General features: G+C 39.3%; 1 protein-coding gene across 5 annotated transcripts in view; it reads left to right on the top strand.

Annotated features, from left to right (window-relative positions):
• Positions 1-7,429: 7,429 nt before the first annotated feature.
• Positions 7,430-24,266, top strand: part of znf512b (zinc finger protein 512B) — a 50,611-nt gene continuing 33,774 nt past the window's right edge. For 3 of the 5 annotated variants that reach the window (XM_044038774.1, XM_044038772.1, XM_044038768.1), the window contains exons 1-2: positions 7,430-8,172; positions 14,156-14,284. In XM_044038774.1, coding sequence (XP_043894709.1) covers positions 14,158-14,284 — 127 coding nt within the window. In that variant the 5' untranslated portion in view covers positions 7,430-8,172; positions 14,156-14,157. Of the gene's footprint in view, positions 8,173-8,193; positions 8,280-14,155; positions 14,285-24,266 lie in introns of those variants that run through there. The other 2 variants (XM_044038771.1, XM_044038770.1) reach the window with 2 other exon arrangements.

The following is a 24,266-nucleotide window of genomic DNA, read 5'->3' as shown; positions in this document are numbered from 1 at the left end:
CAGACAGACACACACGCAAGACACACACACACGCACACACACACGCATTACAGACACACGCATACACACTCTCACACGCATGACAGACACACACGCACACACACACGCATATAGACACACGCACACACACTCACACGCCGCACACACACTTCACACGAACACACACACACATACATGCACGCGCGCACACAGAGATGTGACTATGTTTTCCAACACTCAGCATTCAAGATGCACGACTGAATGAGGCAGACAGGCAGACAGACAGACAGCAGCCATCTGTGATGACATAAGAATAGATAAATGACATAAAACCTTCCCATCATCCCTCAGTCTGTCTTTTTATGATTATGATGTGATGGACGTGTAGAAACTCCTTTGGTTTATTTTGTTGATTGATGGACTTTGAAAATGCCAAGAAATGAAAACATTTCACAATATTGATTTGTTTTACAAGTCTAAAGACAGATGGAACAGAACTTAGAATAAACTCATCGAGATGACGCATCGTTCCTCATTCGTGTGTGTGTGTGTGTGTGTGTGTGTGTGTGTGTGTGTGTGTGCGTGTGCGTGCGTGCCGAACCCTAATTCTGACAACATTTGCAGACAAGATGTCCTCACACACACACACACACACACTAATAACAAAGCACGTGTATGATAAACAGATGCAGTGAACGGTGGGAGCAGGTGGTTTAAAGGATGCAGACTTCAGTGGGTTCAGTTCTCTCTTGTTTGGACAGGATCCGTTTTTTCCGTCGCCTGTTCACCGTGATCTGCCTGTGGCTTTGATCGTGTACATCTCAGTGTCAGTGACGGTCCTGAGACACTTTGTCCTCTCCAATCCACTGCTGAGAAGCCCTGCAGCAGCTGCTTCACTGGCACAAACAGCTGAAGACACTGCACTATGAATATTCAGCCTTCTACTACAAAGCACATCACTATGATAAAAGTCACCTGAAAAGGTCAAAAGACCAACGACACACTCAGCCCCTGGATGGACTCTTCGGGACACATTCAGGGCCACAGTCTGCTCTTCCTGGACTCTTCTAAAAACCATTAAGTGGCCTTTTGCTCACTCAGCAAAGAAGGAAGAGGAGCATAAATCACTGCCGCCATAAAAGGATTAATCACATGTCAGACGAGCCCCCGTGCAAACTCCTCATCAGAGGCCATTAAAGTCAGCAGAAAGCTCATTTAGCTTTATCAGTTGGAGTACATAGGCAGGGCCGTAGCAACAGGATCTGTGTTAGGGGCAAGAGGGGGCCCCTAAAACAGCTTATTGTCAGATGCACATTTTACAACACATCATACCTGCTTGTGTCATATGAGACATCCACACTGCTCTGTGCACACACCATGGAGATCACATCTACAACAATAGATCATCGTGTAAGTTGTTATGTGAACGCAGATTCTTTCTGGTATTATATCCTGATAAAGACCTGATAAAGACCTGATAAAGACCTGATAAAGACCAGAAACCCTCATCTGAACCACAGCGGGTCATGTTAACCCACAGCAGTGAGAACCCTCATTAAAATGTATGTTTAGCTTTGTCAATAAAAACTGAAATCAGAGAAACTGATTGATTTAGTCTGAAAGGAAAGATGATGACTCACTTCCCATGTCTTCCCTCCCTCATGTCTTCAACTTCAGAGACTGGATTGCATCTAATCCAGATGAATACCTTGTGTTACAGCTAATCTTTTATTTGTGATATGTTTGAAGTATCTATGACTCTATCTCTGCTCATTTAAGCCGTCTTTCCCCGAGTGGAATGGGACGCTCCGGTACAGGATGGTATGTATTTCCTTGGGGTACCTGAGTACAACGGTATGGTGCGATCATGGTGGAGCTAGACCGACTCCGCCCACGACAGTCAGCTGATTAGGCAACACAGAAACCGTCAAATATCCCATAGAAGTGGAAGTAAACGCCCACAGTCTCATATGACACTTGATGTCCTGGTGAGACACACTGAGCTGCTGGATGTCCTCCTGTTGTCATCAGAGACAGCCCACACCCCGCCTACCAGCTGAAGCCTGACTCAGGACTTTACCATTCCAAACTGTTCCAATGATGGAAAGCCTGGTCCCAACAAGCTGCCTGGAGGTGTTATCAAGATGCCGACTTTTACACCATGCTTCGGAGATGACGAACTAGACTAAATGCTACGAGCTGGCTATAGTTGGGCTGAGTGTACGTCTCTTTCTGGCTGGGCCCTCAAAGCCTCTCAAAAACCTCATATCAGCAGCTGTCAGTCAGTGTAGGACGGGGAGAACACCTGTCTTCATGAGTGTCAAGGTTTAGCGACACACATGACGTTGCTATGGAAGTCAAAAACCACTGTCGTTGCTGCAGGGGCCACGGAGTCCATGTGCTTTATGATTAGCTCCACACACTTCACAGAGCAGCACTGCCCCCTACTGGATGTTTAGCATAGATAAACCTTGACTGGGCATTGGTGCAACCTTAGCTAATTGATTATTAGTGTTTAGGTTTGTCATGTTTTTTCCTAGTTTTTCTATTCCTTTTTGGTTCATTCAATAAAGATCCTTATGCTTGTGTGTGTGCAGCTAATTGTGTTACCATTTGTTTAAAGCAGTATGTAATTGTTTTGTTCTTAAAAGAAAAAAGAAAGAGTCAAACAGATTTCTCAAAATGAGTGACTGAAAAGGGAACATTTTATGATCATCCTCAATTATTTTGCCTTTTAAGGGTTTTCTGAAGTCATTTCTGAGCTCATACACACACACACACACACACACACACACACACACATCCATATTTAGCATTTGTTCTCACTTTACAATGTTCAAATATAACAACCCTCTTCAATTACTCCTCACCGCTCTTGGACCATGTCTTTTCTGCACTCTTCCACCTTTTAACTTCTTGTCATATATGAACGTTTACATCTTTTTGCACTACTGCTAACTCCACAGGCCACTTTACTATTGTACTTATATATTATTATAATAATAATATTCTGCTGCTGTATTTATCAATATACTCCTATATATTTGCTTTAGCCCTATTGTTTCTTTTGAAATACTTTTATATTTTAACTCTGTTGTATATTTGATATATTTTTATATTTTAACTCTGTTGTATATTTGATATACTTTTATATTTTAACTCTGTTGTATATTTGATATACTTTTATATTTTAACTCTGTTGTATATTAGATATCATTTTATATTTTAACTCTGTTGTATATTAGATATACTTTTATATTTTAACTCTGTTGTATATTAGACATCATTTTATATTTTAACTCTGTTGTATATTAGACATCATTTTATATTTTAACTCTGTTGTATATTAGACATCATTTTATATTTTAACTCTGTTGTATATTAGACGTCATTATATATATTAACTCTGTTGTATATTAGATATCATTTTATATTTTAACCCCTGTGTATATTAGACATCATTTTATATTTTAACTCTGTTGTATAGACATCATTTTATATTTTAACTCCTGTTGTATATTAGATATTTTTAAACCTCTGTTGTATCATTTTATATTTTAACTCTGTTGTATATTAGACGCTATTATATATATTAACTTGTTGTATATTAGATTTTTATATTTTAACTTGTTGTATATTAGACGTATTTTTAACTCTGCTGTATATTACGCCATTTTAATTTAACTTGCTGTTGTATATTAGTTGTATATTATATATTAACTTGTTTTATATTAGACTTTTTATATTTTAACTTGTTGTATATTAGACATCATTATATATATTAACTCTGTTGTATATTAGACATCATTTTATATTTTAACTCTGTTGTATATTAGATATCATTTTATATTTTAACTCTGTTGTATATTAGACATCATTTTATATTTTAACTCTGTTGTATATTAGATATCATTTATATTTTAACTCTATATATTAGACATCATTATATATATAATCCCCCTGTTGTATATACTCTGTTGTATATTAGACATCATTTTATATAATAACTCTGCTGTATATTAGACATCATTTTATATTTTAACTTTGTATAATATTAGACATCTGTTGTATATTAGACATCATTTTATATTTTAACTCTGTTGTATATTAGACATCATTTTATATTTTAACTTGTTTGTATATTAGACGTCATTTTATATTTTAACTCTGCTTGTATATTGGGATTAGACGCCATTTTATATTTTAACTCTGTTGTATATTAGACGCTACTTTTATATTTTAACTTGTTGTATATTAGACGCTATTTTATATTTTAACTTCTGTTGTATATTAGACGTCATTTTTATATTTTAATCCTCTGTTGTATATTAGACATCATTATATATATTAACTCTGTTGTATATTAGACGTCATTTTATATTTTAACTCTGTTGTATATTAGACGTCATTTTATATTTTTAAACTGTTGTATATTAGACGTCATTATATATATAATCTCTGTTGTATGGTTAGACGTCATTTTATATTTTAACTCTGTTGTATATTAGACGTCATTTTATATTTTAACTCTGTTGTATATTAGACATCATTATATATATTAACTCTGTTGTAAGACTAGGGGACGCTATTTATATTAGTTGTATATTAGTCATTTTATATTTTAACTCTGGTTAACTCTGCTGTATATTGTTGTAGACGCTATTTTATATTTAAATCCTCTGTTGTATATTAGACATCATTATATATATTAACTCTTTGTATATTAGACGCTGTTGTATATTAGATTTTTATATTTTAACTCTGTTAGTATTAGACGCATTATATATATTAACTTAGTTGTATATTAGACGCCATTTTATATTTTAACTCTGCTGTTGTATAATAGACGCCATTTTTATATTTTAACTCTGTTGTATATTAGACATCATTATATATATTAACTCTGTTGTATATTAGACGTGTATATTTTTGTTGTATATTAGACGCCATTTTACTCTGTTGTATATTAGACATCATTATATATATTAACTCTGTTGTATTTAGACGCCATTTTATATTTTAACTCTGCTGTATATTAGACGTCATTTTATATTTGAACTCTGTTGTATATTGTAGTATCATTTTATATTTTAACTCTGTTGTATATTTTAACTTTGTTGTATATTAGACGTCATTTTATATTTTAACTCTAAGGTATATTAGACGCCATTTTATATTTTAACTCTGTTGTATATTAGACGCCATTTTGAAATACTTTTATATTTTAACTCTGTTGTATATTTGATATATTTTTATATTTTAACTCTGTTGTATATTTGATATACTTTTATATTTTAACTCTGTTGTATATTTGATATACTTTTATATTTTAACTCTGTTGTATATTTTTTATATTTTAACTCTGTTGTATATTGATATACTTTTATATTTTAACTCTGTTGTATATTTGATATACTTTTATATTTTAACTCTGTTGTATATTAGACATCATTTAATATTTTAACTCTGTTGTATATTAGATATCATTTTATATTTTAACTCTGTTGTATATTCATTCATTCTATATTCTATATTCATACATTCCCCTCTTTAAATTTAAATATACGTAATGCCTCTATTCAATATTATAATCAACATTTTTTAGTCACAATATCTGATCTTGTGATACTATGGGCTGTTACTATTCATCACATCTAATGTGGTGCAAAAATGGAGCTCTCCTGCCCCCTAGTGGTGAAGATAGAAACAGTCTCTACATGACATCATGCTCTCAGATCATTTTTCCACGAATGACAAATATTATGTCATAGTGAGTGGCAACAATCAAAGAGTGAGAGAGGCCCTCTGTTGTTTGAATGACAAGAGTGAGGTGATGGTAACGACAGCACCAATCATTCATTTAGTGAGAAGAAAGAAGAAAGAGGGGGTTTCACACCCAGAGTGAAATGTGTATCATTAGCTGAGTTAAACAGGGAAATAACCATGTACTGTGTTCACAGTCTGTAACCAGTGTTCCACGCCACCACTGACAAATCCAGCAGTGTTTTCACTACAGGGACCTCTGTGACAGACAGACAGACGGACGGATGGATGGATACAGTATAGTAGTCATTTAGTCATTAACATGCAACCCCTTTATTGCTTAGGGTTATGGTTTTTACTGTATAATAATTACTGCTCTCAATAGATCACATACAACATCACAACACATCCTATATGTAATATAACACTGTACTTTTACATCAGGTGCAATCCTGGTTTACACTCTAAATATCGAGCTCTTACTGTTTATATTTTGGTGACTTGGCGTATATACTGTATATTCCATTATATTTTTTATACTCACTAAGCACGTTTATTATTAATGATGACCGTTACTGTGTTTCTTATCTTATAAGAATTCATTCAGGAAACACAGGAAATATGTATACACATATACAATAACTGACAAAAAAGCTGTTTCTATGGGCAGAAGTAGCTGTAAAAGTACGTTATGCCAGATTCATGCTTGAATAATAACAGCGCTTCTCAAAGACTGGGTTGAGACCTACAGATGGGTTCCCGGAAGATGTTTTTGAGGTCCCCCAACAAATTTGCAGAATTTTGCCAACGATTTAATAAAGATGTATATATGTGCAGTATGTATATATGTGCATATATAGGTGTATGTGTGTGTAGGGGATAATATATATACATATATATATACGTATATATGTATATATATATGGCATTAAAGATATTCATGGTCTTTCACAGATTTTCAAAAAGCAAAGTGTTAGTTTTGATATGAAATGATGTACATTTCACAATAACATATTAACATATATAATAACATATATAACATATTTAAAAAACTGAGAAATACATCTAAAATGAAGTTAATAATAATATTGATGTGTAAAGCCACGTGCTGTGTTTAAAGGAACAGGAGGTGGCGGGCCATGTTTTCAACATGGTATAAAGTGGTGGTCCGCATGTGGCCCACGGGCCACCAGTTTGACACTTCTGTATCGTGGTGTTACCGATATGGCTGTAAATGAGTTGCTACATTACACAAAATCGATGTTGTCTTATTGAGTGTTTATGGTAGTTTGGTGTGGGAGACACTGGCATATAAGAGCAACTTTCCACAGAGTTTGACACACTCGTGTTGTATAATGAGGCTCAAACAGTGGCCTCAGACTTAATCTGACTTAAATCTGATCTGATTCATTCAGCAAGTTATTACTGATGAAGTTATTCCTTAATCGTATTGTTGTTGTTTTTTAATAGAAGCATCTCATTGGACAGCATTTGTCTTTAAAATGATGGACAGAACCACAGACTGGACCATGTGAAGCTGTGAGGTTCTGCTGGTGCTAAAGGTCGCGTCAATAAGAAGAAGATAAGAAGCACCCCCCCCCCGTAATATTAATCTGCTGGAGATCCGCGATGATAACAATAATAACGCGAGAGTTTGTAAGTTGCCTCGGAACCAGACTGTTAGTTGCAACTGTCAAAGGTGGAGTGGATACGCGCATGACCCAACACACACTACTGTGATACTGTCCGTATAAAAAGCCGAAATAAGCCGAGGTAAGGAGCCGAGGAGAGTCCGACAGCCGAGCGAGCCGCGTCCTTTGCGCTGTTTTTCCTTTGACTCTAACCAAGTGTGTCGCTGCCGTCGATATTACTGCACTAAACATATTCCTGTGCCTCCCTTTAGATCCAGCAGCGCAAGGATTTTTTTCTACTCCTCCTTCGTAATAAAGTCGCCATTTTGCTTGACTGCCTATATAAACCATCCCGTATTTTCATGTCTTCTCCTCCTCGAGCCGCGGACCCGGCTGTGTTTGCGGGATATTTTTGACATTTTCTGGAGTGTTTGTCGGGAGAAGACGGAGGTTGAAGAAAGTGCCTCGTGGTTTTCATGTTAATGCAGGAAAGGAGGGAAGGAGGCGGAGGAGGCGACGGAGGAGGAGGAGGGGGGGCGGCTGGAAACTGGGAATAATAAGGTGAAAGTCGCGTGGAATTGGCGATTTCTCGCCCCCGGGTTTCGCCTTGTGCCTCGTCGTCGTCTGCGGAGGTGGAGACGGTGACGGGACGACTCTGACCGCTGTCCACAGCTGTCCACAGCTGTCCACCACAGTCTGACCACGCAGGTGTGAGCGAGGACCATGTAACACGACGTCGGAGGAGGAGGAAGACAAAAAAATAAACAAACAACTGACAAACTAACTGACGCCCACTCAGGTGCGTGTCTCCCGACCCCTCTCGTCCTCCCCCCCGTCCTCCCTCCTCACGTGGGTGACCCGGGGCTACCCGGTCCTACTGCTGGGTGACGGTGTCCGACAATTCAGGTAGGTGTGGCCGAGCAGGAGGAAGAAAAGTCAAACTGTGTTTGTAGTGAACTCAGTAACCTTTGTAACACACACACACACACACACACACACACACACACACACAGTGTGTGTGTTTCCATTAGCCTGTTTTTGTGCATTTTTGATCAGCTCGTAAAACAATCTGGACACAGAAAAATCATTAAAAAAACTTCTGCAAAAAAACACAAAAAAGTTGAGGTGAAAAAGTTGTTGTGACTGTGAAACACTTTTCACCCAGCGACAGATTACATGTTGTAGAACTCTGCAGAAGTCAGAGGTGCGAGTGAAGCCCGCTCCACGCGCCGCAACACAAATGTATCTCGGGCTAGCCATTGTTAGCGCTAGCAGTGGATGACAGCGCACTACTGGTATTATTGTGCACACAGACAGCGTCGCAACACACGCGTCTGTGGTTAAACATGAAACAACATCGTGTACATACAGTTGATTTTCTCTGAAACTAACAACAGTGAGAGTAGCATCGTGGTATCCTTTGTCGTGGTTACTGAAGGTTCCTCCAGTTCCAACTACAGTTGAAACGCATCATTATTTACTAGAATCTGGTGATACCAGGCATATACATATACACTATATATAATATATATATATGCACTTTTTTGTCTTCCAAAATAGTTTATATTAAGAAAAAAGTGTCATAGTAAAAAGAAGAATGTTGTATGCGTAAACAATGTACAGTTTTTGTTGTTTCGTGAGAGTGGAAGGAGGAGAGAGTCAAATCGCTGAACGCATACTGCCCACTAGTGGTCGGGAGTTTAAGTACAACTAAAAAGCACTGTCAAGAATATTTTGTGTATCTTTACTGTGTATCATCAATCTTTTGCTTCATCTACTGCGTATCTTCATGTACTACCATGTATAACAACAGTAGATGGAAACACTTGTACTGTAAATGCCCATTCACCTTTAAATCACAACTAAATGCTTAATCCTATTATTGTAAGCCAAGCACTGTTGTGTTTTTCATTACAGTATTATCTCGACTTTTTAGTACTTTCTTCTCTCTACCCAACCCAAGAGTTTAATCTTAATCCTGACATTCACCTAAACCTCCAGTTAACTGTAAACTAAGCTTTAATTGATGGTCTTGTCCATTACACCAGTACTCTGATCCAATCCAGAATGATAACCTTAGTCTTAATTCTGATCCTCACTTACTCCGTAATCGTAGTATAAAATGTATTTAAACTTCCTTAAATGTAGGAAAAAGACGTCCGATATGACTAACACAAACTCGAGTGTCTAGCCATACCAATGTCAGTCCGTCATTTTACACCTTTTAGACGCTATTTCAAAGACGTAATTCTCCAACTGTGTATCAAATATTCTTCTCCCATAAATAAGAACAGCCCACAACATGACTCAGCTAAAATGCTGTTGCTGATGTTTATTTACGTGATAGTCTGTGCTTTATGAAGAATGTGACGTAAAGTGCAGCAGAGGAACACATTCTTTAAGTACTAAGATAGTAACCAAACCACCACAGCCCAGCGTAACACATTCTATTTGTTTTCTTAGCATGGTTTTTTTTTTGCTATAGTTGTTGTTGTTGTTGTTTTTATCTATAATTTCCCTGTTACTGTTACTCTCTATACTATTACGTGGATTCTAACCTCAACCAGATGGTGACCTTAAGCTTAATCCTGACCCTCGCTGAAACCCAAATCTTAAATTTTACTCAAGGAGTGCTCAAATGTAAACCTGACCTAATTCTTTGCCCAAATCCACGTCTTAACTGTCTGAAAGGAGGACAAGCCAAAATGTCCTTACAGTGACGGTGTATGTTTGCATTCTTTACCACAGAAACACACGCGACACTGCGCCGTGTTGTTTCCGGCTGTCATCATTCATCAGCACACATGTGAGGACACATGTGAGGACACATGTGAGGACACATGTGAGGACACATGTGAGGGTGTCGCCAGGTTTCGGGGCAAAAACAGTGTGATTTACTCATTCAGAGTTTTTTTGAGAACGTGAATGTTAAATGGTTCACACAGCGCGTCTACAGTATGTGCACCACATCCTTCATACCCATTCACACGCTGCCAGCACAGTCATTAGGAGCAACGTGATTAGCAGAGCCGGGAATCAAACTCACAACCTTCCAGTTCAATGACGACTTAGTCTACCACTGAGCCCTGTCGACCGCTGTAATATTAACACTAATATATTATTATTATTATTATTATTATTATTAATAGTATAATAATATTATATTATCTATTTTTTTAATTAGCATCTGAATATACACCGGTTCTTTATTTGGTTTGTGCTGTTTCCATCTCCTCATAATTATCCTTTGAACTGATGAAAAGGCCAGTGCTATAATAATAATAATAATAATAATAATTTAATATAGGTGCTTGTTTAAATACCACAAAAGTGTCATTCTTCAAGAGGGAGGACACTCGAGACGACTGTGGCTCAGTGTGGCAGTGACTTGTCCTTCAAATGGAAGGTTGTGAGTTCCATTCTCGGCTCCGCTAGTCTAAATTTTATTTTAATGAAAACCCTGAAAATATTTTCCTTTTTCCTGCTGATTAAAAGATCAAGTGACTTAAAAGCGTTGTAGAAATGGTCCTGATATCAGGGATCACTGTTGAGATTAGCCGGCAGAAAGCTCAACTACATAGAAACCTAAATGCAATGCAGTGTATTATACATTGAATTTACTGTCAGGTGAGGGAAGGTTGTAGGTTCGATTCCCAGCTCCACTAGTATACATGCCGATGTGTTGCTCCTGATGGTTGTGCCAGCAGTGTGTGAGTGTGTATATACAGTATAGATATATGTGAGGGAGTGTAGTGTAAAGCAGCTTTGAGTGGTTATCAATACAAACCATTTATAACAAATGGCTGTAAACATTCACGCTGACTATTCTTAAACTGTTGTTTTCTTTAAAGGAAGTTAAAGTGAGCTAATGTTTATTTAGCAGAGATAATTTGCCTCACCAGCCCAGCGTGTCTTCACCTTTCTCACAACATCTGTTGCTCTCAAGCCGCTTCTCTTCACACTCTCGACACATAATACAGGAAAAGGAAGGAGTCTGGCGTGCAACCTCTCTGCAGCGTGCAGTGTGCAGCGCGCCTGCTTGATTGATAACTTGTTATCATAACAGACTGTATGCACATTATCACTGTGACGGATGAGGCGTCGCAACTATGACATACAGTGAGTAGCGCGGTGCATAAACAGATGCCGAAGTGGCCCCCACTGAGTGACCCTTTGTGTGCTGCTGCAGCTCATTAGGAGAGTAACATGAATATGTGCTAAGAGAAAGCATGTTGGATTGTAATCAGTCCCACTTAGCATAATTAGCGATTGTCAGCCTTCATCCATTAGACTCTGTCCCATGCTGACAGGGAATGAGGGTACTGAGCTCAAGAATGGACACTACTGTGTATGCAAGTGATGTAACTGTGTAAAAATGTCATTCATTTATTGTACAAATATGTTCAACACTTTGAAAAAACTCATACACTAAAACATTTACATCATTGAATTCATATTCATATTGAAATATTCAATTCAATTCAAAAAATCATAACCTACATGATCTCAGGTCTCTGTACACAGACAACATGATGGAGAGCAGAGAAACACAACAGTTCACACAATGAGCAAACAAATTAAGAAAATCTCTGACAGAACCAGACTCACACATGTGCAGCATCTGCCTCGACAGGTTGGGGTGAAAGGAAAAATGGGGGACAGAGGAGAGGAGGGGGAGAGAAAGGGGGGAGAGACCAGGAGCAGATACACAACAATTGTATCACGTTACAAGTTTATACAGGACAGTTCTGAGTCAGTGATGACATGTTTATACAACTATGATGTCATTTATATAAGCAGCAGCAGAGATATCAACTTTAACTATAGCATAATAATAATAATAATAATGGTGATGATATGTATGACAATAATGATCGTAGCCTCGAAACTGGATCTGGATCCTGCAACCTGCAAGATAAGGACACACAGAGAGATAAACATATATATGTTATAAATATATGATACACTTAAACTGTTGTATGCATCAGCTTTAATCTGATTGTAGATCAAAAATAATCCATGATGAAACTTTGTAATGAGGCGCAGGAGTCTTTAGCCAGACTTCTCCAGTATTTGTCCCAAAAATAATGCATCCATCGCCAACATTTAGCAAGGAAATGTCTAACATTTCAATACTTGACAGAGGAAGTTTGGTGTATTTAGCGACTGTGAGCGACATCACAACACGTTCTGCTGTATTTGAGTTCAGTGACTGTATCAGATGATTCTAATGATTCAGCACATTGTAAAGAACGGCGTTGTCCATCACTAGTTTGTGTGTGTCGCATGTAAAACGACATTGACAGTACATCATGCAAGTACACTTCACAAATCTTATCATAATAAGCTATAGCAAAACTATGTTTACGTCTTTTCCACTAAGAAGTTGTGCCGCTTCGTAAACCACTCACGACCTCGCACCAGACTCCATTCACAAAAATAGCCATTTGGAGTTGTTGGTCGACTGCTGCTTTGATCGGTTGGTTTGTGTTACTTACATTAACAACTAAATGCAGTGGAATTTAATGATGGGCCAAACAGTGGAGTAGTGGCTAGCATTGTTGCCTTAGAGTAAAAAGATCCAGGTCGGTGATCCGGTCAGACTGAGGGCCTTTTCTCCGGTTTCCTCCCACAGTCCAAAAACATGCACAAGTGTGAGTGTAACAGTGCATGTATGTTGGCCTGGTGACCTGTCCTGGCTCCAGCCCCCGCAACCCTCGTGTGGAGGATCGAGCTGTAGACAATGAATGAATGAATGAATGAATGAATTTGATGATGGAAGCAGCAGTAGACACGCAGGGGAACAGGCAGAACACACTCACCTTTTTCTAATTCTATCTTTGATAGATTATGAGATAGAATCTCACCTCAAACTATCCTTTTACACAGCGGCCCAGAACTAGGCCAATACAATATGTATCGAAGGCCTTCTCCTGTGTAATCTGTACCTGTCTACGAATGAGGATTAACCTCCACACGGGGTGATGAGCGGGGCTGCTCATGATGGGAGCTTTGTGTCCCCCAACTCTCTTTGACTCACCCGTTTGTCAAATGGGGAGAGCATGGTGTTGGTGTGTAAGTGAGGGGATTGATTTTGAAATGAAACATGGAAGGTCACACCTTCACTGGTACTGCAGATGATGCATCAGTCCCACAGCACCAGTGACACTAATGAAGAAACAAGATGGACAAGTGGACATTGCTAACAGTGTTTGGACAAGCGATGGGACAGCAGTAATACATGCATGATAGTTGTCTTCCCAGGCTCTGTCCACACTGACACTGAATGAAACTCTATATTTTTCTTTGCCAGGTTTTGCATGATTTCAGGTAACGTCTTCATCCACTCCGCTGTAGTACACATGCCAGACCTGTACGTGGCACTGTAGCACTTCTACACCGAAACCACAGAACAGAACCACTTCTTTCTTTTTTTAAATAAAGCTTTATTGAATTAGGTATAGATTACAATAGATAGAACAGAAACAGAATGAAGAAAGAGAAAATCAAAGTTATCATAAAGCAAACAATCGCTAAACCCAAGAAGAGGAAACCAATGAAGACAAGCGACAGCAAATGCATGCACAAGAGTGGGACTATGACATCATTTTACCAAAAGTTGTGTGTTGGTTGTCCGTTGTGTGTTGAGATTTTCCCGCTCTGGGACCTGTAAAAAAACAGCTTTCCATTTGTGTATGGATAAAATGCGGATATGATGATTCACAGAGACTCATGTGAATGTGGACAGACCCTTACTCTCCTGTGTGTTTGTACCATTGCAGGCATGGAGAGCCCAGGCTCCAGGCTTGGGAAGCTGTCCTCATCAGGGCTGCCAAAGGGCCGCACTCCCAAACATGGACATCCCCAGGAGACTGTCAGGAACATGGCAGGCCCCGAAAACAACAAACACAGTGAGTTTTTTTGAGCGACGACACACACACACACACACACACACACACACACTTTACTTGTACACAGTATTTCCAAACACATTTGGTTTGATATGGGAGCTGGGAGAAGTGATTCCACCGTGTAAGCTGTTGTCTGCATGACACACATGACACACATGACACACATGACACTCATGACACACATGACAATGAGCAGGTAAATGCTGTTTTTTGAGTTTGACTCATTCCTCATTGTCAGCATGTGAGTTTACCTTTCTGTGGTTTTCCTAACTCATCACACGTGTTGTAATTAAGCTTTAAAAATGCTGTAGACAGAAGTGCACACTGTAACTTGACTGATGAAGTGGCAGATGACAACATTAGCACGTTCACCTGAGTATCATGTTGACAGTACAGCTGGTTGTGTATTACGTGACATGCTATTCCTTCAAAGATATTCTGAGCCTAACCACCCACCCACACACACACATGTGACAACATTATTAATAATTCATAACAAGATCAGATTAGTGCTCAGTGAAAAGCACTTACAATGAATTTCAATTATCTTGATAATCATGAATGGAGAAAAACATTAATATTTCACATGAGTGACTTAAAAGTCCTGTTCTGTTACCAGCATACAGTCCTTGTGATGTTTGTGATTTTTTTAATGCGCCACAATGGTTAGGATCTCAATACATTCATTATTTTTCCAAATATTCATCCTATCTGCAATGTTTCTGACCACTGTGAGCACAGACACCATCGCCTTGTGTCGGCTTTGTATTGCTAGCATAGCAGAAATATTTATTTCAAAATTGTGTTAGTTTTACACTGAGTTGTAAAATCATGTATCGTGATTCGCGACTCAGCGAAGGGCAAACGTCGGTTCAAGACTTCATTCCCAGAATATAAACACGGTGTCCGCCATCTTTGCTAACAGTTATGCTAACCGGCTGTTGAGTAAACAGAGAACGACAATGATCTCATGTAGTTTTCATGATATGGCTGCGAGGGAAAAGACCTGCATTTCGGTGAAAACTAGAAGCTGCACGGGTGGCGGCGAGCACCGGGCCGCGGTGTTGTCTGCTTCAAAGCTTGAGACAGCTCGGGGCAGCAAGCGCAGTGCATTCTGGGAGTTGTTGTCGTTCATCTATCATTTTCTGCCTTTCTCTGCGCTTCAAATATTATCATATATATATATAGACGGGCCAGTTTTAATACACAGTCATCTTTCCAACAGTGAAATATGCCTTAAAGTACAAGGTCTGATTTTTAAATGTGAATATTTCTGGATATTCTGGATTATTTGCTCCACATAAGAAAGACAGTCATCCTCATTTTGAGGTTTGGGAAACACAGATCATCCTGTTTTATGGACCAAACCACATGAATCAATGATGAAAAGAATGGTTGGTGGCAGCCCTGCTTCAGACAGTCATGTGCCTCTAGGCCAGTGAGTCTCAAAGACTGGGTCGAGACCCACAGCTGGATCACGTGAGAGATTTTTTTGGGTACCCAAACACATTTGCAGAATTTTCCCGTCCTTCAGATTTACGTGTTTATGTTTAAAAAGAAAAAAAACATAAATTGAAGTTTTAATGAATTTGCCAAAATGTTTGCTAAATAACTCACTTGCAAAATCAAAATGATATTGAATGTTGCAGATGTGGCTGTAAATGATTTGATGAATTAGTTCAAGATAGTTTGTCTTCTTAAAGTAGGATTTGCTCTTGGGCGCCCCTACAGTTGGTAAACGATATTGTTATATTGTTATAACTGTTGTAAAATACTATAACATCTGATGTTATAGTATTTTATACAAATATGATGGCATAGATATTAGAAAAAGCCCTAAGAAAAAAAAATAAAAATAAAAGAAGGATAATGCTTAATGGCGCATTTCCACAGGCTCGACTCGCCACGGCACAGCCTGGTACCAGGTACTATTTTTAGTACCTGTTCAGACGAGGTTCCAAGCGTGCTTAAAAGCAGGTACTGTGCGATGATTGGTCAGACTGCCGGCCGCTGAGTCCCGTCACAGGAAGAGACGTCCCACACACAATTCAAGCCGAACAGCGGCGAACTGTAGATCACTTAAAACTACTTAACAATCCTAACAACGTGGGTTAATCTCCAACAACTACAGGAGTCTGGTGTAAAGTCACTAGTCACTCGTGTGTGTGTCGCGTATAAAACAAGTCACCGCAGTGTCACTCAGCCATACAGTGATGACTCCGCCCACGTTAAGTAGGTACTTTTTTGTAGCCGAGATGCGACCGAGAGCCTGTGGAAATGTGTTAGCATTAGTTTGATCATTTGAAGGTTAAACTCTGGTAGAAAGTTTGGGAAACGCTGCTCTGAGCTGTTCATACTGAACTTGAACTGGTTCTGAGATATGAATGTGGGATACAGAGTCACTCACTGCTGCAGACAAAAGCCAGATATTAGTGTTTTGTTTAACGAGTGGAAACATCTCGTGTGTGATGTGTGAACATGTGTGAAACCTCTGTTGCTTCTGACTTCACTTAAAAACGGCCTGTGCTGCTTGTTTGAATGGCTTATATTTTTTTATGCGAGGATTCTTTAGTTCCCTTTTCTTAATGTACAGTAATTCTAGCCCTCACACCACAGAAGGGCCTGGAAACTACAGCATTTTTCCTCAGACTGTCTTGGAGTGAGAGCACCAAATAAACATGGATTGCCAAGCAGTGACATGATTGTAACCCAAAGCCATCTGGATGGGGATGGAAGATTTGTAAAGAGCGAGCCATACAAGGGAATTATGTTTCAATCCAATAACGAGCAGATCATCATGAGTTTGTTAATAGAGTTAGGAAGACTTGGAAAACGGGGGCTGTTTTAATATGACCCAGTTGTTTTGGTTGCTACAAAATAGCCTCTAAATCCCAGACATACAGAGAAGCAAAACTGGACTAGGTGGTGGTGCTCTGGATTGTTTGAATTCATCCCTGCAGCCGGATTAGCACGCTCATGTGCGTGGGAACGCGTTTATTTGCTTACTTAATGCGTCTCTGTTATATCTTATCACGCTTAGTAATGTGGCACAAGCTCAGAGTTTGTTTTCCAACTCCTTGTTGCACAGAGGCTGCTGGTAGATGTGTTGCCTTTGCTTGTACAGACTTTATTGTTGGAGAATGCACTGTATTATGTTCTGTTTTATGGACGTTTTAGTCTTTATTACTCAATAAAGAAGGACTGTTCATAAATCAGTCTTTGGTAAGTCGGTGTCGGGAGCTGCCTTCCTCGGAGGCGAGGATCAGGAGAAGCTCACTTGGCTTAGACATGTTAATTAGAAAGGCAGTGTGTGTGTGTGTGTGTGTGTAACAGGTGATGGCTTGGTTTCACGGGACTTTCTCTGGTAATTTGACTCGACTCTCTCTGTGTGTCTTTTTCATTTTCTCTTCCTCTTCGCGCTCTTTGAGAAATACCCAGACAGTCCAGAAAATGCACTGTTGTGATGGCGCGCGTGGAGTCTGTTGTAGTTGTAATGGTGGTTTTAATGACAGCTTACAGCATCATTTAATTGCCTAAGATAAAAAATCCACATTCCAGTATGTTGTAACTGACAAATTGTGGTGTTTGGTTGGAAAGTTGCTCCTGTCTGGAACGTTACCAGGGGATTCCCTGCCTTCACAGAGTCTCAGCTCGACGTGATTATGGCTTGAATTTCCAGAAACCTCTTGCAGAACCAAACGCAACAGTAAGCCTAAGAAATTCATATGTACAGTGCACTTTTCACTTAGTTTCCATCAGAGAACTCATGATAAGCAGAGATGCTACAGTGCTAATCATAATGAGCCTCACACTAGCGTGTTTGTCCCCTGTGGCTCTGTGAATCATTCATGTGAGAAGAGTTTTTCCACGTTGTACTCGGTTTGCTCTTCAAATAACATGCTTCCACGTCACTCGCTCTCGTTTCACTGGTCACTTTTCATTTTTCACTCCACGTTCCATGGAAACAGCGCTCAGTTGTTCCATTTCATCAGTTTTTTTTTTTAAATTGTATTTATTTTTGTGTCCTTCTCAGTTGAGTGAAGGTGATAAGAAGGAAGGGTGCACTCGATGCTCCCTGGACCATGCTGAAATAAGTTCCCCCCATGACTGATCCAGTGCTTCAGTCAGTGTCAGCCAGCCAACATGCTCATTGTTTGACAGCAGCTCTTATTGGTTTCCTGAATTACACTCCAGTGTTTATATGCAGAGTTAAAAAGACTGAGAATTGGTTTGTGTGCTTTCTGAGAGTCTTGTGGTTGAGCTGTCACGTCGCCACACCAGACAGCTCACATGGAAGGATGTGGTCCTTGAGGGTGACATGGTCTCTGTATTGCTCTCTCGCAGTCTGGTTGCATTAGCAGCAAGGTTTTGTCCTTTTTCTCAGAGCTCTTAAACAACTGTAAACATCTGCCAAGTGCAGTGGGCAAGCAGCTGAAATAAGGCCTGCTATTGCAAATGTCAATGCAATTCCAAGGCCTTGAACACAGTGGCTTTATTGTGTGACTCTGGCATGTGCGTAACATCTTGGTTTTAGACATGTGATCTGGAGTTTTTTTATTTTACACAATAAAAACATGTTGATGGTCAATTTAGCAGCATTACTTCAAACGCATACACACAAGCAAACATGAGCAGAGATACTTGATGATGACACACCTGAGGTCATTTGCACCGCTAAGGAAAGTCTGGACCTTCTGGTTCCACTCAGTGGTTTAAGCTTTCGTCACCTTCTTGTTTGTACCAGAGTCCTCACTCTCTTATAAACTTCAATGCTTTATTTATTTATATGTTTTTTTTTAACAACAACACAAATTACAAAACATGCCAGAGTTAGAAAAAGCTGCACATTTTGGTCTGTAGTAACTTGGCAGGAGGCAGCAATAATAATAATAATAATACTAATAATAATAATAATAATAATGACAATAAATAAGTTACAAACAGTAACGATTCACCTCAACCGGTCGAGGCAGATGACCGCACATCTCAGATTTCTTCTTCTGTTAAGAGGGAGTTTTTTCTCTCCACTGATGCCTAGTGTTTGCTGATTGTGTGAACTGTTGTGTTTCTCTGCTCTCCTTGATGTTGTCTATGTACAGACCTGAGATCATGTATGTTATGATTTGGCACTAAACAAATAACATTGACAAAGTATTGTGGTTGCATTTTCCTTAACTGTTAGTTGATGAGTAAATGATCTTTAACAATCAATATAAAAATGTCTTTTTCTGAGTTTAAATTTGAAACGTTGTACATTAGCAGCACATAAATGAAGTGAGACAATTAAAATAAGTTTGTTAAGCCATGCTGCATTGTGAGTCTTTCTGTGTGTGTGTGTGTGTGTGTGTGTGATACACACAAATGAGTCACCGGGGAGAGTTTTCCTCCTGGTTGACTGCCTTGTGATTTGCTGTGCACAGAAAGAGTCTGTGATACTCCTGTAATTATTATTACTTATTTACTTATTTATTCATCTTTTGAATGTGTGATGTTGATGTTGCACCAGGAAGAGCATCTGGCACTAGGGCGGGGCGATTTACCGCTAGTCAGAGTTATAGCGGTATATTTTTGAAAGAGATATGTAGTTGAGTCAATATCACCATACCGATGTATGATATATTATAATAATATTCTCTCTGAGAAGCTTAGTCCAGCTGCTCAGCCACGCCCCTTACATGTACGTACTACGTAGTGTTGTCCCTCCCACGCTACGCATCACAACAGACATGAGTGAGCAGTTGGTAGCTAAGAAAAAGAATAATGTCGCTGTTATTTTCCTAAATAAAATCTACTTTTACTCCGATACGTTCTTCTTAACCATCTTCGTTACTCAAAATAATACAAAATAAAAGTTGAGCTGGTGACGTGATGCCTGTTTGTTGTTGCTAGTTTTTAGCAGCACCAGCTGTTAGCCGCAGATTTCGGCTCCAAGTGGACTTAAAACACACCAGCGGCTCGTTGTGTACCGTGTCCGACACCGAGGCTCTGGTCTCCGGGTCTCTGTTGTACACTCCGGACGCCGAGTCTAATATGTAATATCGCATTTCGCCATTCGGACAGAAAATATCGCGATATCAGTTTTGGTCCGTGTCGCCCAGCCCTATCTGGCACTAAATAAAATCTATGGACGATTCGCTGTGGTGACCCCGAGGAAGGGAGACGCCTCCTCCCTGGTGTGTGTGTGTGTGTGTGTGTGTGTGTGTGTGACACGTTAGAGAGTGCTCCAGCATTGATGCTGTCTCTGTCAGCGTGAGCATGATATCTGTGTCGTCTCTGTGCTTGTGGCTGTGTGAATGTGTTTCATGTGTTAGTCTGTGTGGTTTGTTTGTGTGTCATGGCAGAATGACACACCGCGTGCTGACTCAGCAGCAGCAGCAGCAGCAGCAGCAGCAGCAGCAGCAGCAGTTTAACTGTACAGTTGAACTACAGTAGCAGTGAAGAACGACTGTGCCACTGTGTGTAATATGTCAACCATAATAACTGTATATCACCAGTACGAGTGCTAGACAACCAGGGCTGTCAATTTTCCTCTATAATCTCAGTCTAATTCCATTTCTTACTATTTTTAATATTCAAACTTTATTGGAATTTGAATGAAAAGTTGACTACATTTTAACTTAATATCATGTGGTTGTTATATGTTCTGTCCACTGGGTCATGCAGGGACACTGGCGGCCTGCGGGTGCCTCTGGTGATGGAGGGAGCGCGCTGACTCCAGTTTGTCACAGAAGCATCGGCAGTGTGTCTCATCTGAGCTTCGGTGGTTGTGAGAATTATGTCTGTGTCTATGAAATGTGTGGAGACTGTCTCACTGTCTCACATCGGGACGAAGTCTTTGATGTCAATCAGTTTCATGTCTTTGCACATAAAGCGCTGCAGTTTGTCTGTAATAGCATTCTGACGAACAGCTGTAAACCTGGCAATGTGGAGGCAGGCAGAAGATCCGTCATTGTTGAGTCTGGGCTGGAGTGTTGGCAGGTGTCCCCTAATCGTTGTCGAGTGATGTCTTTCTTTGTCATGTTTCAGTTTGTTGGTGGAAAGCCAAGAACTTTCCACACATGACTTTTTAGACCATCAGGAGTGGTGATCTCTGTGGGGGATTTCTGACTGAGAGGAGCGGGCTTGAGTCGCCACATTTTAACACGTGTAAAATACAGCATTCGATTATTATAGATTTTATTATTATTTAACTTATATTCGACTTGTGAAATTCATTCCAGCAGCCGTAGATTTACGGCTTCACTTTCGTATTCAACAAAGAAAGATGAGTTGAAAATGTTTAACATGCTGCACTATAACTCATCTGTATATTATTATCATACTTACTTTATTTATTTTTATAACCTGTTTAGTCGTATAATCTTGTTAATAAATATAGCAATTTCCATACCGGAAATGCACTGAACCGTGAAGTCAAAGTCTCGGAGCGTACTGAACGTTGACCTTCCTGTACCTTTACACTCCATCTGTAGGTTACTCACACTTTCACTGTTCACTGTTCCACGTTGAGCTGTGGTGACTTTTGATTTTCTCCCCCCTTCAAATGTCTCATATATATCAATATATATATATATATATATAAATATATATATATATGTATATACAGTACTGTGCAGAAGTCTTAGGCCACCATTAGATTTGTTGTGTTAGCAATGCTATAACGACATTAGAGGATAATTATTTCTATTTGACTTTAGTGGAACACGTCCAGAACATATGTATGAAGAAAAAAACCCATCCTCCACACGTGTCAAGTATGTAGCGTGATGTACACTTACACTAGAACAATAACACAGCTCTGTTCATACTGGAGTGGAACCTTCATTCATGTTACTGGTAAATCCTGTGTTTGCTCTACAAATATCTGCTGTAAAAAAAACCTCTATTACACCAGGTTTATTCAACACATGCTTGAGCATGACATACACATGTTGCATGAGTTCAACTCATTGACAGCTCGCTGATATATAAGAGCATCACTTCATTCCAAATTCACGTGATCACAGAATTTGACAGACAGAGAAAACAACTTTTGCACATTACACACACATAATCCCGCCTCTAGTGTGCCATTGTTTGAGATTGTGACAATTTTTTTGAGGGATTCTGAAATTAGTCAAAGCGGCAAATCAAATTTCCCAGATTATATATAATCTCATGCAAGACATTTATGTCCTTTTTTGGTGTGAATGGTGAATATTGGCAGCAGTGAGTCTCCCTCGCTCACACGTCCTCACTCCACTCCCGTCTTTTATATTTTCTGCTTCTGGTGAAAAACCAAGAGATCAAATCGATAAAGACCCACAGATCAATCAGACAATGTTTGTTTGGGACGTAATTGAATTCCGGTGCGTTCCTCGGCTTGAAGCTGCATCTCATTTTGATGAGAGTCCTTTGTCATCTTTGTCACACCTTTATCTGGCAGGCTTGAGGACAGCACATGAGATGAAGTGCAGGGAAATGGGAGAGATTGAGTTGGTGAGTCACTGTCCATAAGGAGGCCACTGCAAACAGTCTGGAGCAGCCATTGTGTGTCTGGCTCATACATACAGTACTCTATGCACTGTCGCTCCATAAACACTGATCACTGATAGAGAAATGTGCATATGTATATATATTTATATATATATATATATACATATATATATATATATGTATATATATATATATATGTATTTATTTTTCTAATTTTCTCTCCTTGTACATTTACGTGCTCAGCCCCTCACGATTGACCTAATGTAAAGTAATGGTACGTGTATTGTTCCCGAACCATTGGGTACAGGACGTTCACGACCAACTTTCAGTACACACGTGTACATTTTCAAAACATGCTCTGCAGTAACCACACTACTGCAGCACGGAACTGATGGAACGGGATTCCACAGCATGCATGTTTGCGTAGGCCCCTACTCAACACATCACTGGCCACGGGCCAGATGGACATCACACAATAGATTATGTTTCCAGTTGTATGCAGCATGCAGTTTATGTGCAAAGCTGTAAAATCAATGTACCAAGAGTCACCTGATAATGCACTGATAATCACAAGCTCTTTTCTGCAAAGTGTGGTTAAGTGAGGCCACACACTAGAGCAGGGGTCGCCGACCTCTGCCTGAAGGGTAGAGAATAATATGGAGCGCGACCATATTTACATTTTATGCAATTTACCATTTAAATGAATATTATGCATTCAGTTGCATACACATTCATTCAGGTGCTTACTCCTAACAATTATCACAGTTTTTATAAACGATATCAATGAGATTTTACTGAGTGATCATATGAATACATGCAAGTGAGGTGCAGTGAGCCCGCGGGCTACCAGGTGCTTCCCACCTGCTGACAATTATCTGAGTGTAAGCTGATCAGGGAAGAACAGAACACATGTCCATCCATTTTCTACCACTGTATCCTCCACAGCCAGTCTCAGCTGACCCAGGGCGATAGGCGGGGTACACCCTGGACAGTTTGCCAGTCCATCACATAACAGAGACTCTCACTCTATGGTCAATTCCCGAATCACCATATTGCACTGGACTGTTGGAGGAAAACCCGTGCACACACGTGGAGCAGTGAGGAGCAGTGAGGAGTAGTGAGGAGCAGTGAGGTTCATGGATGTACAAAAATATGAACCCAAAATACAAGCTTATATTTCATTTTATTTCAATTGAAACATTGAGTTGTTTTAAAAGCTTTGAATTTAATAAATTCCACACTGTTCAACAATACGATAGCAGAAAAATAAACAAATATTTATTCATATTAATTTGATCTCTCTGATGTCTCTTTTTTAATTATAATTGAACATGGTGTATGGTCTTACCTTTATATGTACAAATATATATATATATATATATATATATATATATATATATGTATATTGTAAGTACATGCACCTAATCCTTCTCCAAGAATATCTCCATCACTCAGTTGACAGGTGCTCTTCTTCTGCTGCATAGAAGAAGTTACTCACTGTGCTCAG

The sequence above is a fragment of the Solea senegalensis genome, linkage group LG11 (assembly GCF_019176455.1).
Source record: "Solea senegalensis isolate Sse05_10M linkage group LG11, IFAPA_SoseM_1, whole genome shotgun sequence".
Lineage (NCBI taxonomy): Eukaryota > Metazoa > Chordata > Actinopteri > Pleuronectiformes > Soleidae > Solea > Solea senegalensis.
This window is presented reverse-complemented; position numbering and strand designations above follow the sequence as displayed.